Consider the following 14,958-nt stretch of genomic DNA (forward strand, 5'->3'; position numbering starts at 1 on the left):
ACTGCAAACATATGAGCCCAAATGAACTACCAGCTGAGTTTAACCTAATTTACCAATTCACAGAATTGGTTATTTTAAGCTACTGTGTTTGGGGGTGGTTTTGTTATGCAGCAACAGCTGGCTGATACAGAAGATCACTCAGCAATTCTTTCATGAAGAATGGGGACAGAATAAGTGACTTCTGAGAACTTCCAAGGGAGGCAGAATAGACAGGGCAAGGGGATCATTCAAGCTAGGCAACACTGTCCTATGCCCAGGTACATCTGGGGCCATAGCTGCCATCTGAGGCTCCACCCACCAGCCACCACCCCTCGGGACCCTCAGGGAGCCCCAATGGGGATGAATTTACATACAGAAAAGACTCACAGAAGCTTGAGGTCAGCATATCTTTCTTCTGACTTCTACTTTGGTACCCTTTTTAAAACAGCTCCCACTGTCCCCTCCCATGGAATGGAGGGAAGGCTGAGTAATGTCCAAAGTGAGAGGGCTACAGCAGAACCACACTCCTCCAAAACCTCAGATGGAGGACCAATAACAGAGGTGAGGCTGAGGAAGCATCTGGAGGACATGGCAGGAAAAGGGAGGGAGGAGGATCCCAAGGATTTTGCAGATTGTTTTGTTTTGTTTTGTTTTGTTTTGTTTTGTTTTGTTTTTGCAAGGGCCAGGCTCCAGGGAAGTAGACTCAATCTGAAATGTAGGGCCCCTGGAGCCCAGGCTTCTGGCCCAGCAGTCACTGGATTCTGCAGAGCTGGGTCTAGGTAAAATACATATGCAGAGACACCCAAGTTCCCTGGATAGAGACCTCTCCCAATGCCCAGAATGACCCAGCCTCCCCTGGTGACAGGACGTCGGTGACTACATGACCTTTGCTCCTTGGACTGATAGATTCTTGGGCTGGAATATATACCCTACCAGAATCCCCCCAGCCATAGGGAATGGGGCAGCATTGGGCATCTTCTGATAAGGCTCCGGGGTCCTGAAGTGGGTGGGGCAGAGCTCGACTCAGGGAAGAAACTTGCAGGCTGCAAAAGTGCAGGAAGTGTGATTCACTGGCTCTGCCCCTGGGAGACCAAGTTCTTGTGGTGGCTGTCAGCAGTCGCCTGTCTGTAAGTATCCTCATCTCAGGAGCCCCTCTCTCACCAGAGACAGGATCTTGGCTTCTAGACTTGACCTGCTGCAAATGAAGAGGAGAGGTCACCCCTGAGGGCTAGGATCCCTTTTGCTCCCTCAGTGAGGACCGATGACCCAGAAAGAGATACAACTTCTCTCTCTCCCACCCTAGGGACTGCCAGCTTCTGGTCTCCATGACAGTAGCTTTTCCACAAGGTCACATCTCCTTTGCATAATAACGCTCAAAAACCTCAGTAGGGGAGGGCAGATGAGGGACAACAGAGATGGGTGGGTGAGGTGGGGAGGGTCTCTACCTACCTTGGGGTTGCAGGCAAGGCAACAGGACAGAGGCTTCTCAAGGTGGCTCTTGGGCTCTGGCAGAGTTCTTAAGGTCTGGAGCAATGGGTGGAGGACAAATGTTGTGACCACAGGCAGAAGTCTCTGGAGCAGGGTGGGGACAGGGGCCTCAAGGTAACTGGGAGATAAATGAAGGGGAGGGGGGGCGCCTAGAAGGAGGCAGAAGGCAAGAGCCCACCCTCACCTCCCTCCCCATCTCCTACCGTGCTTCACTCACCCCAGAGTCCGGGCTCTTCAGTGGCTGCTGGGCCTGACTCCATGCTGTGAACACTCCTAGGGGGAGGGTCCCGGTGTGGGCCATCTTTGGGCCTAAGCAGCGGGATAAGAGGGCCAGAGGTCAGAACAGTGGTCCTGAGCAGGTGCGCACAGCCTGAGTTCTGCTTGAATGAGTCTCTACCCTTCTGCTCCATGTCACTCCCTCCGGGTCCCTTCCTGCTCCCTCCTGAGAGAGGCCCCTGGGCCCAGGCTCCTGCCTTCCCAGAACCACCGGCACTTCTCTCTAGCCCTGACATTTCTCCCAAGCTCTGCCATCACCCCAGCACCCCGGCACCACCCAGATATTGGCATCACTCAGGTTCCAAAGCGGGGTGGACTTCCTCCCCCAGGAGCAGCCATGCCTGCGCCCCTTGTCACTGGGTAGCCCTGCTGCCCTCAATGGCTCCAAGCCATGCTTGGCTGCTCATGCCCCATTGCCCAGCGCCTTGCCACTTCCTTTGCTATCTCTCTGAAACAGTCTCTGTCGTCCACAAGATTCTGCTTTAGTGCTGATATGCAGTTGTCCCCCACCCTGCCCCGTCTCTAGACCCCCTTATGCTGACACACCAAACTCTGACCACCTTGCTCCTCCCCCATTGACCTGCAATCACTGCTCATTGTGTCAAAGCCCGTCTCGGAACCTGGGACCTGGCTGGTGCCCTGCCCCTGTCTGGGATGCCCTCTGCCCCAATCTCTAGCCCAAACCCTGCCCCTTCTGGCAGCTTGCCCAGAGCACTCCCAAGTCCAGGGAGTGTCAGATGTGCCATGGGGTGCCTCCCTTGCCCAGCACCCCACTGAAGGGGCCAGCCCTAGGTCAACCATGCTTAGGTATTATGTGATTCTCCTCCCAGGTCATGGAGAACTGGGTTAGGGACAGGCCCTTGGCACAAGGGCAGCCAGTGCCATAACTAACCAGCGGTAAGGAGTAAAAAGGGTGTGCTGGGTCCAGCATCTGGGCACTTTAAAGGTGTACAGAAAAGATTTAGGCAGAGGAAGTGGGAAAGGGGGCTGACAACTCATGAGAGGCTAGGAAAGTCTGGAAGGGCACAGTGGAGCAAGAACTGCATTCTTAGCTGGCAGAACAATGGCAGTCTAGGATGAGGCAGCCCCCTGTTGGGAGAAACACAACAGGTGGTGGGGGCGGCTGAACCACATTAACAGGGAGGGGAAGAGGGCCTCACAGGGGTCCACATCATCGGCTCCAACGGGAGGCCATTGTGGCCTCCTGCTCAGGGCTTCTTCCCACTTGCTTCTGCCCATCTCTCTGCTCCTGGGGGGAAGGTCTAAGGACCCCACCCCAGCTCCCCCAGGTCCAGCAGAGTTCTGCAGAGCAGCAACCACAGGAGTGGGCTCAGAGCCTACCCCGTGCATGCAGGACCCCTCCTTGAGCTGCAGAGGCATTGCTGGAGACGGGATCCCGGCTGTCGGTAGCAGCACCAGGCCAGACTGGCCCCGGGGAGCAGAGGCAGCAGAAAGCTAAGGATCACCACCAGCAGGAAGGCCTTGTGGTCTGCAGACAACAGGGTAAGGCTGCGTCCTCAGCACGTGCCCCACCTCAGCCCCTCCCCACACCCCCTCCCTCCTTGGACACACTTTCGGGCTGTATAGGACCGCTGTCCACACTGCCACCAAACCCTGGCTTGTTGCAGGACGGCGGAGCCCAGCCCGGAGCACAGTGGCAGTTATGGTTACTGTTGCAAACCTACAGAGGGGAAGAGAGAAGGAGGGCCCCATGGGATCAGGAAGTCCAAGGCCACCCCCTCATCACCTTTCCGGCCACTCACTCCATGGCCATGGCAGGCTGTCAGGCATCGCTCCAGCTCCCAGAAGGTAGTGTTTTGGCAGCTCCCGTCCTGGCACACCTATGGGTGGTGTGTGCACCAGGCAGTGAGGGGGAGTGACGTTTTGGCCTACAGGACTCAAGCATTAGGGAAGGGTTTGGTGTGCAGGGCTCACAGGACTCACCATTCTAGGGCCACACCGGGTGCCTGGCTCTACCAGGCCCACGTCATGCAGGTCTAGCTGGACACCAGGCAGCAGGAAGACTCCCCTGCAGGTCACCTCGCTGCTGCCTAGTCCAACCGTGGAGTCCACCGGTACCGTGTGTGGTGCCAGTGGGCGCTGCTCCCCACCCAGGCACTGCAGCTTCCCACACTGTGCATCCCTGGGGACGAAAGTGTAGGGTGACCGCATGTCCAGAGCGTCCCTCTTGCCCCAGTGCACCACCCCGCCTCCCCTAACTCCGCCCCACTCCCCACCTCTGCGCACAAGGCACGAAGCCACCCTTGCGGTCCTGGCCACAGTTTCCATGGGCGTCTCCTGCTGAGTTCACAGTCTGGAAACAGGCCTCCGGGGCTGGGCTGGAGCCTGAGGAAGCATGGGCGGACCGCACTGGCTTCAGCCCCCCCCCCCCCCCCCCCCATCTTCCCCTGCGTAGAAAACGGTGCATTCCCGAGGATGGGGCCAGCGGTACTCGGGTAGTCTCACCAGGCCCCCAGAGCTGCTGGCACTGCTGCTCCAGTGTAGGACACGCGCCATCCCGGCAGTAGCCCCGGCCGCTGGCGCACGAAGAGCCGTCTAGTAGGAAAGTGTCCGGGGGGCAGTAGGGGGAGGTGCCCGTGCAGAACTCTGGGAGGTCACAGTCGCCAGCAGCTCGGCGGCACAGCACGCCAGCCGGCTTCAGCTACGCAGGGGACCGGGTGGAGGGAGGGCGGCCGAGGGACAGCGAGACAATGGACATTGAGAGATCCACGCCGATACAGCGGCTCAGAGGCTGGAGGGCCAGGTGAGGCCAGGCGGGCCCGCGCGCAGAGCAGAGCGAGCACCAGCAGGGGCACCAGAGGGCGCCAATCAGCCAAGACCAACAGCCGGCTCCCGAGCGCCCCCTAATCCTCACCCCGAGCTCCCCCACGCCCTCACCAGGCAGCGCGCGCAGCAGTCCCCGCGTGTGCACTGGGCTCCCGCACGCAGCGAGCAGTTGTGGGCGAGGCAGCAGGCGTCCGGGCACTCCTGGAGCCGGAGAGAGGGTGTAGGACCAGATGAGGGCGCAGCGACCCAGACCCCGGGGGAGGGGGCGAGCGGGGCGCCAGCCTCGGCCCCCGGGGACCGGGAGCGCGGACCTGACCTGGCTGGGGCCGCAGTCACACTCCTCGCCGTTCTCCACGAGGCCGTTCCCGCAGCGCGCCCGAGGCACGAGGACCCTGGAGTCCGGCGCGTTGGAAAGACACGCACCGCCCCCCTTGCGGAAGAAGGCGCGCAGCTGGCGCCGGCTGCAGGGGCTGAATACGCGTGGGAACGGGTGCCTACAGGAGGGGAAGGACGTCGGGCGTGCGGGGACCGCCCCCCCCTCAATCCCCTGCTCGTCTGCGACCCCCTCTCGCCACTACTCCCTGTGCTTGGCCACACAGCCCCTGGATGCGCAGAAACCGCCTAAGCAGCAGGCAGCCGGGATCCTCCACATGCGGAGGCCAAAGAGGGCAAGTAAACTGTACATAGTCACACGGCGAGCCCGAGACGGGAGGGTGTCACGCCAGGACCAGGCAGCCCGGCACTCAAGGTCAAATCGCGACCTAGCGCCGTTACTCCCGGGGTTGGAGAATCCTTGCTAGGATGTTCTGAAAAGCTCCATACTTTTGAGAATCCACTTCTGCGTTTCCTCCCTTTAAGCCTCATAAAGAAGTCTCGGGGTGGGTGCTATGGCCACTATCTCTATTTTACGGAAGAGGAAATCGAGGGATAACCATTTCTCCCAAAGAAAGGCAGCTGAGGAAGGTCCCCTGGTCTAGCGGAGCCTCCCCCGGAACTCCTGCCCCCCCCCCCCGCCCCCGACCTCGGCTTCTGTACCCGGTGGCCGCGGCCATGACGCAGCCGCCTTGCTCAGCCGCCGCCTCCACGCAGCAGCCGTCAGGGTCGTGGCTGAGGCCAAGGCTGTGACCTATCTCGTGGGCCATGGTGGCTGCTGCGCCAATGGGAAGCTCTGAGTGATCCTGGGAGGGCGTAGGGACGGTCACTGCGTCACTGGGGGCTGCGGGGATGCCTCCTACCCTGTCCCTCTCCGCCCCCTCCTGTCCCGGGTGGAGCTCACCGTGCTCACGCCTCCCGAACTCTCAGCGCGACACATGCCCTCGATGGGCGCCAGGCCCACAGTGGCGCCCTGGAAGGCGCGGCCCCTGAAGGCAGAACGCAGCGTGACCCGGTGGGGCCAGGATTCTGGGCTGCCCAGAAGGGGACCCACGTGGGCGTAGGAGGGACCCACGTGAGCAGCTGCGTGGAGTCGTGTGGCCACCGTGCCCACAGCCCTCGGCGCCACTGCAGGAAGGCCCAGAGTGTGGCATTCGCATCTGACGTGATACGGCTCCGGTCTTGCTCTGTCCACACTTCCAGGCCAGTCAGTGCCACCTGAATATCCAGAGTCCTGAGAATCTGTGGACGGGACCAGGCTGAGCTGGGGGACAAGATGTGCCACAGTGCCTGTGCTCTTCCCCGGGGGGTGCCCTCTCCTCTCTGCTCCATAGTCTGTGCTCATCTCCAACCCTGCCACCGCCTGCCAGGACTTGCCAGCCCATGTCGCAGTCACCCCCATTAGGACTCTCTTCCCGCCAACCCCAACCTGGTCTACGTAGTTGGCCACCTCCAGGAGTCGCTGTTTGGTGTGGTTCAAGTTCCTGTGCTGGGTCAAGAACTGGAAAGACATACAGAAGAGTTCCTGGCAGGCTGAGCTGGCCCCATCCCACCCCACCACCCCCCTGGGGCCTCTGCTCACCAGTGTGTGGTCAGCCACTATGTACAGCTCCAAGAACCTCGGGCTCCTGCGGACCTCCCTCCTCTCCTGGGATGAGGCAATGGTGACCCTGAGTGGCAGGCTGCCAACCCCAATTCCCAGGAAGCACAAAGTTAACTTTAAAAATTGCTGGAACTTGTTTCTTCAGCCTCCAAATAAAAATATCAGGACAGGAGGCCCTGAACTGGGGCTGTGTATTCCTGTCTTTTCCGATTTTCAGGGCTATGGATACTCCATTTCCACTCCCACCCCTATCTGTGCCCCTGACCTTGATCTGAGTGGCACGAGAAAGGCTGGCCATGTCCCCTTTGCTCCTGGCATCCCTGTGGCCGCAGGCCCCTTTCCAGCTGAGCAGCTGCCTGGTTGGGAACATCTTGTGAGTGATGAAGTCCTCGGAGTCTCCAGCTGACCATGGATGCACATAATAACTGGCATTGCTGCCCAGTGTGATCAGGCCCCTAGAGTTCGGAAGAGTGCAGAGGAGGGTGTGAGGGGACTCTTTCTCCAGTCCCAGGCCCAGCCCCCTCCCCCAGAACTCCTCACCTCATCCCAGAGCAGGTGCTGAAGACTACCGAGGAGTCAGGGAAGCCCCTCACACGTCCATGGTAATGGCAGTGGTCCTGGAGAGCAAGGGACCCAGCCCCAAATCTCAGCCAGTGCTGAACTGGGAGGGGCTGGTGGGAGCGGGGGCTGGCTCCAGCCTCTCTTTAAAAAGAGGAGGCGAATGGGAAAGGAACGGTGGAGAGGTCCTCAGGGAGTGCACCACCCCCCCCCAGCATCCCTTACCCTGTCCTCAGAGCCCATGGAAGTATCTCACCGTGTGGTCGGGGACCAGCACCACTGGCTGCCCATCTGGGGTATAGTGGGTTTCTGTGTATCCCGGGGCCAGCAGCCTGCTGGGAGGGGGTGTTATAAGGGTCACCTAATTCAGCCAGGCCTCCTCCAGGATGCCCTCCAGCCTTCCTCCCTGAGCAGCTCCATGAGTGAGGCATAGGGCTAGGACTGGAGAAACACCCAAATGTATCTTAGGGAAGGGACAGGAGCGACTGTGTGCTGCTCAGCTCAGAAAAACCTTGGGCTGGAGGGAGAAAGGTGGGGGGGCAGGAAGGAGCCTTGGTGAGGGCTGAGGTGTGGGAAGTGGGTGTGTGGGAAGCAGCAGGGAGGAGCAGGAATGGAGAAACAGTTTGTGGTCCCTGTGGAGTCTATGGTGGGCAGCTCCTTCCACAGGTTTGGGGAGGGAGGATTCAGGAGACATTGATGAGGAGGTGGGGCCTGGAGCCAAGGAAGGGCAGTAAACTCCCTGGGTGGCCCAGCCTTGTCAGGCCTCTGTTCTCTGGCCCCCAGACCCCACGTTTCTCCCCAGCTGTCCTTCAGTGATGCTCACCCCATGCTTCCAGAGAAAAGAGAATCCCCACCTGTCCACAGCTGCTCCTGCCTGCCCACCTGAGCAGGGAGCCCCATCCCCATCTTCTTCAGACCCCACTCCATTAATGATCTCACCTTCCTTCTCCATCTTTCTGGGGTCCTTCCCACCAAGGTGGATCAATTGTGAGCTAATGTCTCTTCTGTAAAGAAAATTCTCCATCCCCACCTCGCCTTGACCTCTTTACTGCCAGACCACTCCAAAGACCTGTGGTGCCTGCTTCTCCACCTCCTAGTCTTTCCTCCACCTTCTCCAGCTTTGCCCTCCCTGACTCCATGCACAGACTCAACCCAAAGAGTAGGTGCTGTGGTCACCCCCTCTCATGTGTGGGGACGTTGAACCTCAGAGGAACTATGGTTCTGTGTGGTGGAACTAGATACTGTTCCTGGTCCATCTGGCTCCATGGGGGAGAAGCCAACATGTGTAGAGTGCTTGAAACAGTGTTTTCAATGGAGCGAGCCCTCGACAAATGATGGCTGTTGATAATTCCATCTGGATGGTTTCCAGACCCCACACTCCAACATGGACACCCACCCCACCCAGCCCCACACTGCCCACTCATTCACCAGCTCAGAATCTTTGGCTTTGCAAAGACACTCAGCCTTACAATGGCCTCTGTGGGGCCACCTGCAGGGCTCAGTTGGTTGAGCTTCTGAGTCTTGATTTCAGCTCAGGTTGTGATCCCAGGGTCGTGGGATCCAGCCCCACAATGGGCTCCATACTGAGCATGGAGCTTGCTTGAGATTCTCTCCCTCCCGCTCCCTCTGCCCCTCTTCCCTGCTCTTTCTCTCTCTCTCTCTCTCTCTCTCTCCCTCTCTCTCTCTCCCTCTCTCTCCCTCTCGCGTGCGTGCTCTCGCTCTCACTCTCACTCTAATTAAAAAAAAAAAAAAGGCCTCTGTGATCTGGCTTTACTGGGACTCCCCAAATTCATTTCCCACTGCTCCCTTCCCTGTAGATGGAGACCCTCCAGGCAGGCCGGACAAATCCCTGCCTCCTGAAGGAGTCTTGACCTACAAAGGCCACACCTCACCTCAGCCCCAAGCACCTGCCCATCTTTGGAATCCATTTTGGATTCTCTTTGGACTCAGCACACCCTGTGAGCACCCACTAGGTGATGCTCATTCATTTCTGGCAGGAAGCTACTGAGATAATCCTGGGGCTGGAATGAAGGATGTACCCCACAGCAGAGCTGACCCAGGCTTAGCAGTCTACTTCAGCCTTGAGGGAGCCAGTCATGGGCTGGCAGGACAATTCCTGTACCTCTTCCTCTGGAGCCCTCGCCCCATCCAGCCTGCCTCAGGGGTTCCCCTCCATCCCTGCCCCCAGCACTTATCCCCTCCAGAGAGCGGGAGCTGCTCTCGGCTCCCGGCCCCCTCCCCTGCCTGGTACTCACTGGTTCTTCTCCAGCTCGAGCAGGAGCTGCTGCCCTTCAGCCTCCAAGGCCACCAGCCCCATGTCTAGCTTCGAGACCTGGTCAAGAAGGAGAGTAGGGCTGAGGGAGCAGGTGGGATGTGGAGCTGGCTGGCGAAGGAGAGCACAGGGGGCAGGGGGCAGCAGGCTCCCCACTGGTCATGGTAGGTGTGGATGGATGTGAGGGTGAGAACATGCAGGCAAATATGTTCCCAAACTCGGGACGGTTTTGGTTCTGACAACAGCCATTGGACATAGCCTGCTAGGGGCACACCTCATCCTCCAGAGGGATGAAACGAGGGGTCCCAGGAAGGTACCCTGACTTTCCCAAGGTTACTGGACCCTTCCTCTGGCCCTCCCTCCTTTGTCACAGCCGGAAGGCTTCCTCGAAGTGGGGAGGACAATGGGGTCCTGAAGACATTGGCTGGGGGAGCATTAGGTAGCCAGGCTCAGGCCTCCTTACAGCCTCGTTTCTTGCTGCTCCCCACTCCCTGTAGAATTCAGACTTTACTCCCTCCTCCTTCAATTCTGACAAACTGAAAATTCCCCTAGCCTTCCGAAGGCCTGCCCCACACCTGCTTTGCTGAGACCATAAAGTAAACCCTGACCCCCTACCTCAGGCCAGGAGAAAAAACATCTCAGCTAGATGTCACGGGGGCTGGCCTGGGCCAGCCTGCAGCCTCTCCTTCTCGCTAGCCTGTTTGCCTCTCCCACCCTGTGGAAATACCCCATCTGCCGGCCCCCCTACCTTGTCCACTCTGCCTGGCTGGGGGCCCAGAGTTGGAACCAGCCCAGGAGCATCCTGGAGAGCTGCTGTGTCTTTGGAATGCTGGCCCTCACCCTTCCCTGCACCATGCACTGGGCTGGGCCCCGGGCCAAGGGGCTCAGATTCTTGTGGGGGCCCTTTCTCTGCAGGTGGGAGGCAGACAACCCCGCAACCCCAGCCAAGAGCCCCCCACCCCAAGGCCCCAAGCATGAGCTCACATGGCTGGAATGTCACTTACTTTATTGGAGAAAGGTTTGTACCCAGCACAGGCAGCAGCCCCAGATGGAAAGCCTCCTCCTACCTCACCCCCACCCTGGGCTCCCTTCTCTCTGTCCTTCTGCTGTTTTTCCTTGCTTCTTGCCCTCCTGGTGACCCTGCTCCTCACTACACACCCCATCCCTAACCTGAAATGTGGGTATTTCCTGCCTCTTGGACAGGATTCCCTGCCTCATCTCTGTCTGCTGGCCTCAGCTTGGCAGGCTTCCCGGCGGTGGGAGGGGGGGGGGAGGGGGGGAGGCAGGGGAAATCAAGGCCCTCTGAGATGCCCTTCCTTGTCACAGCCTAGGCTGGACTGGGAGGGAGGTGCCCAGCATGTGCCCAGCCTTGCCCTCTGCCAGTGATGCCCCGGCTCAAAGCCCGGGTCAGCACCATGCTTGAATGGGGGCCCCTGAGGGTCTGGGGGACCCAGTAAGGCCCTAGGTTAAAAGCTCCTGGGCCTATGGGGGCCTTCCAGCCTTCATGACAGTGCTCTACTGCCTTCCTTGCTGGCTTGGACAGTGGTTTGTCGCCTTTTACCTGAAAATTCAGGATGAAGAGGGCTCTCTAAAATTGGGGGACATTGGCCAATGGTTAGAAGCCTTTCAGACCTTAGTGGATCTCAGGCTTCTGGGCTAAAGAGCTGTGTGACCTTGGGTACTTTCTCCAACCTCTCTGGGCTTCAGTTTGCCCCTCTGTGATATGGGGATACTAAGGGCACTGGCCTCCTGATTTGTAGCAAAGCTGTGTGGCACATACAGACGGGAGCACGGTTATTCTGGAAGTGTGTGATGGGTGGGTGTTGGCAGCAAGTGGGGCAGAGCATCCTGGAGAAGCAAAATCAGGCGGGCCTGCCCTAGGAGGGTGACCAGTGCCCCCTGGTCAGAAGTGGATTCTGCACGAGCCAGGGAGGCTGAAGTGTTAATGGAGGAGACAGCAATGTGTCCACAGGGTAACACGTTCTGGTAAACTTTGCAAAAGGAAGATATTTTGGTGTTTGCATAAAGAGGTCCCTGAAAAGTTTCAGTGCTCACAAATTCTGGCCCTATCTCTGCCTGGTGGGGAGGATAATTCCCCTGGATAATTCTGGGAGGAAGGGAGAAGCGGACGGTGGGACAGGAAGCCTGAAAATGACTTCCATGCGTGCAGGCTCTTGTGATCTCATGTGTCTCCCCACCCCCACCTGCCAAACCTCTGGAAAGGGGCCTAAAAGACCCCAGCCAAACTGCCACGCTAAACTTTGAAGACGGGGAAAGGGGCTGGGAGACCCCGGGCCCCCCGCAAAGGGAAGGACGACCTGGCACTGACCGGCTCCTCCAGGGTGACCGTGCGCTGGGGTCGTCCATCCAGGACCCAATGCAGGGTGACTGGCTCTCCAGGGTTGTCTCCTGGGGTGAAGACAGAGTAAAAGCTGAGGGGGAAGTCTGAGGAACATAGAGGAGTAGAGGACGACAGAGGGATGAGGTGATAGGACATCAGCAAAGAGGAACAGGAGACTCCACCTTCATTATTCAGAGGTGTAGCCTGGAGGAGGGTGGCCGCTCTTCGGGCATCCTTGGAACTGAGGAGTCACCAGGGAGGTGGCAGAACAGAGACAGAGGAGCCTGGGAAGGATAGCTCAGCTGGGGAAGCCAGAGGCCCCACTGACCTGGGGGAGGCTTGGGGGTCAGAGATCACAAGGAAGAGACCAAGCCCCCCGTGCAGAGGAGAAGGAAGAGGGAGGCAGCCTCGGGTATTTTTAGCCTGGGCAGCAGATGCCTTTGGAGTGAGAGATCTGTGAAGAGAGGGTGCCTGTGTCTCCTCCACCATCTGAGAAAAACAACAGCCAGATGTCTTGGGCGGCCCACCTTGCCCAGACAGCTCCCTTGGGGGCTTCATGCTGGAAGCAGGACTTCCAGGGACCCTAGCTTGGAAGCCCCTTTCTTGGATCTTGGAGGTGGGGAGGCCCCGGGGGGAGAGAGCCTGAGTGCTCCCAGGCCGGGTGCGCTTTAAGGGGGCCCTGGAGGAATACCAGAGCCAAGCATTACTCAGAAGGCTCTGGAATGCTCCCCTGGAATGCTCCCAGCCCCCCACCCCACAGTGGGTTCCAGCAACCCTCACTACCCCCGCCCAGCTGCCCGGCAGAGCCAGGCCCCAGGCAGCCCAGAGCCTGTAGGCAGCCCTCCCTGCCCTCTGACACAATCCCTGGGGAGGCAAGCCCAGCTCCCAGGACTGACGGTTCCCCAGCACCCAGCCTGCCCCAACCTCACGCTGAGATGGCAGACTGTGGAAGTGGCTCAGCTCTTGCCAGGCCACTCCAAGTCCTTTCTCCTCCTCCATCTTCTCCCCCAGACCCCAGCATCAAAGACCTGGAATAGCAGCAGTTCTAGGAATCCCCTTCCCCCAGGAAGCCCTCCCTGATTGGATGAGTGAGCTGCCACGGTTGGGCAGGGCGGGGCGGCGGGGAGGGGGGTGGGGAGGGATCTGAGTGCTTCTGGGAGGAGGGGTAAGCAGGGTGGGGAAGGGGTGTCTCCCAGCCCAGAGAGGACTTAACTGGGTGTGGAAAAGTACTTCTTGCTGGCCCTAAGCCTCCTCAGTAGAGAGGGGAGGGTGTGCCTCTGTGAGGAGGGAGAGGGAGGCGCAGACAGAGCTGTGGTGAGGAGGATTAGGGCGGGAGCTGAACGGGGGAGCCAGTGTGGTGTCGGGGAGCACGAAGCCCCTCTCCACTCCTCCCAGGGGTCCTATCACCCTCTCCTGACCCCATGCTGAGGAGGAGGGAGCAGCCATCCTCAAAGGCATAAGGGCTATCATCCCACCCCCTCCTGGCCCCAGAACAGAAGAGGACCCCATCCCTACAGGTACTCCCCACAGTGCTCTGGAACCCAGCACTCCCAGGCTACCCAGCCCAGCCCAGCCCAGCCCTTCCTGCCTCCCCCCTGATGTCCTCCCAGGCAGGTGGCGGGGCACTTCACATCCAGGGCCCCGCTAATTCTCCTACCCACCGGGGTTGCTGAGGTTACTTCCCAGGGTCCAGCCTGTCCGGAGCACCCTTCGTTATCTCACCAAACAAGGCGACAATATCAACGACACACACACACTGCCCCAAGGCCCTGGGGTGTGGGGTGAGCATGGGGGCCAGCCTGAGTGTGGAGGCCACAGCTGGCCCCCTAGTCCGAGGGCACAGCAGGGACTCTGGGGAAGAGTGGGCTGGCCCTTAAGGGATGGAGGTGCAGGAAAAAGTCCACACTGGTGGGTGGGGTCTGGGGGTGGCCAGAGCAGAGAATCCTAGAAGAGGGGTCTGGGGACTTGGGCAGCTGCTTAGAGGAGACGCCCCCCACCCCCTCCAACCACCACCACCACTGCTTTGCCATTGGCACTGTGTCAGTCTGGACTCCAAGCCAGCCCAAGTACAGCGGACAGTCCCTGGGCTGGTCCTACGGAGACCCTGCCAAAGCCTGGGCGAGCCCTGTTCTCCTGGCCACCGTGGGTGGGGGGAGGGCAGTTCAGGCCCTCCATCCCCTGACAGTGACCTGGCCTGCCCCGCGGGGCACATCCCACTCACCTTGAAACGCCTCGGTCCCCGACACCTGCAAAGGTAGCCACAGTAGCAGCAGCAGCAGCAGCAGCAGCGACGCCTGCGACCCTCGGGCTCTCAGAGACCCCCGGCCCATAGCTGTGAGTGCCTCGGTGTCCACGCTGCGGCTCCCGGCTCCCGGCTCCGCCCCGGCTGGATCCAGGCCGACCCACGGCCAGAGCAGCCGGCCCGCCGCCTCCCGACCCTCCCGCGCCACCCCGCACGGAGCCCCGAAGCCCATCCGCCGCACCCTGGCAGCGGGCCGGACCTCGTGCGCCCTCGGGGAGCCGGAGCCGCCGTCTAAGGGCGGGAGCAGGGCCGGCGGAATCCGTGCGGCCCCACGGGGGACCTGCCCGCGCCAACCAGCGGGGGTAGGTCTCTGCGCCCTCTCCTCGCGGGGGCGGAGCGGGGTGGAGTGGGGATGGGGCGGGGCCCCTCGGAAGGGCCTTTGAGGACCTTTGGGGGTGGGGGGAGAGAGACCAGGGCTGGGGGCCACCTGTTGCCCCTCGGGTCTGCGCAGGGAGCGCCCCCCTCTGGGGTCTCCTGGGGCGGACCTCTCTGTCCCCGCCTGGCCACCAGTCCTGCCCAGACGCGCCCTGGCCAGAACCCCGCGGAAGTGCCCCTAGGAGAAGGGAGGCCGGGCGACCGCGACTGGCAGGTGTGGAGCTCGGCTGGACCGGCTCGGAGCTCGCCTGCCTCTGCATCGCGGTGGCCGCCAGCCCCTGTCCCCGCGGCGCGCGATGGTGGTCCAGCCGCAGTCCCGGGGACTTGATGCCCCCGCAAAGGCGAGGCGGCCGACAGGCTCGCGGCTGAGGGCCGGGGCAGCCCTTGTCCCTGGTGGTGGCCGGAGGGAACAGTTGCACAAAGCCACGGAGGTCCAGACGTGGGGGGTTCCTTTCGGCTTTGGTAACATCCGTTTCTTCTTTTGAAGATTTGCGTGCTGAGTAGTAAATTCGGAGTAGTAAATGCAGCGGTTCGGTTAGGAAGAGTTCCAGCTTCAGTTTCCATCTCCCCCCTCCCCCCCGCAAGAGTTCCCCCGTGCCTCTCCC

At 60.4% G+C, this 14,958-nt stretch overlaps 1 protein-coding gene across 1 annotated transcript; it reads right to left on the bottom strand.

The window, feature by feature from the left end:
- Positions 1-372: 372 nt before the first annotated feature.
- On the bottom strand, positions 373-14,070 carry ADAM33 (ADAM metallopeptidase domain 33). Its single transcript, XM_032592596.1, has 22 exons — positions 13,898-14,070; positions 11,665-11,744; positions 9,319-9,395; positions 7,320-7,398; positions 7,046-7,122; positions 6,771-6,960; positions 6,485-6,550; positions 6,332-6,403; positions 5,978-6,144; positions 5,807-5,891; positions 5,566-5,708; positions 4,847-5,024; positions 4,642-4,731; positions 4,210-4,405; positions 3,981-4,089; positions 3,688-3,886; positions 3,507-3,584; positions 3,316-3,424; positions 3,085-3,232; positions 1,685-1,776; positions 1,429-1,551; positions 373-1,174 (listed from the first exon to the last, which is right to left on the bottom strand). The coding sequence occupies exons 1-21, from the start codon at positions 14,004-14,006 to the stop codon at positions 1,466-1,468; spliced, it is 2,430 nt and encodes an 809-aa protein (XP_032448487.1). The 5' UTR covers positions 14,007-14,070; the 3' UTR covers positions 373-1,174; positions 1,429-1,465.
- Between the last annotated feature and the right edge of the window lie 888 nt (positions 14,071-14,958).

This window comes from Lynx canadensis, chromosome A3, assembly GCF_007474595.2.
Source record: "Lynx canadensis isolate LIC74 chromosome A3, mLynCan4.pri.v2, whole genome shotgun sequence".
NCBI lineage: Eukaryota > Metazoa > Chordata > Mammalia > Carnivora > Felidae > Lynx > Lynx canadensis.

Bases quoted from the DNA above. Each gene is read 5' to 3' on its own strand.
- ADAM33 (XM_032592596.1), bottom strand. From the start codon at position 14,006: ATGGGCCGGGGGTCTCTGAGAGCCCGAGGGTCGCAGGCGTCGCTGCTG. The intron at 9,396-11,664 runs GTCAGTGCCAGG...CTTCTTGACCAG, and splicing joins CGGTCACCCTGGAGGAGCCG to GTCTCGAAGCTAGACATGGG. The intron at 3,233-3,315 runs GTGTGTCCAAGG...TGTTGTCTGCAG, and splicing joins CGGTCCTATACAGCCCGAAA to ACCACAAGGCCTTCCTGCTG.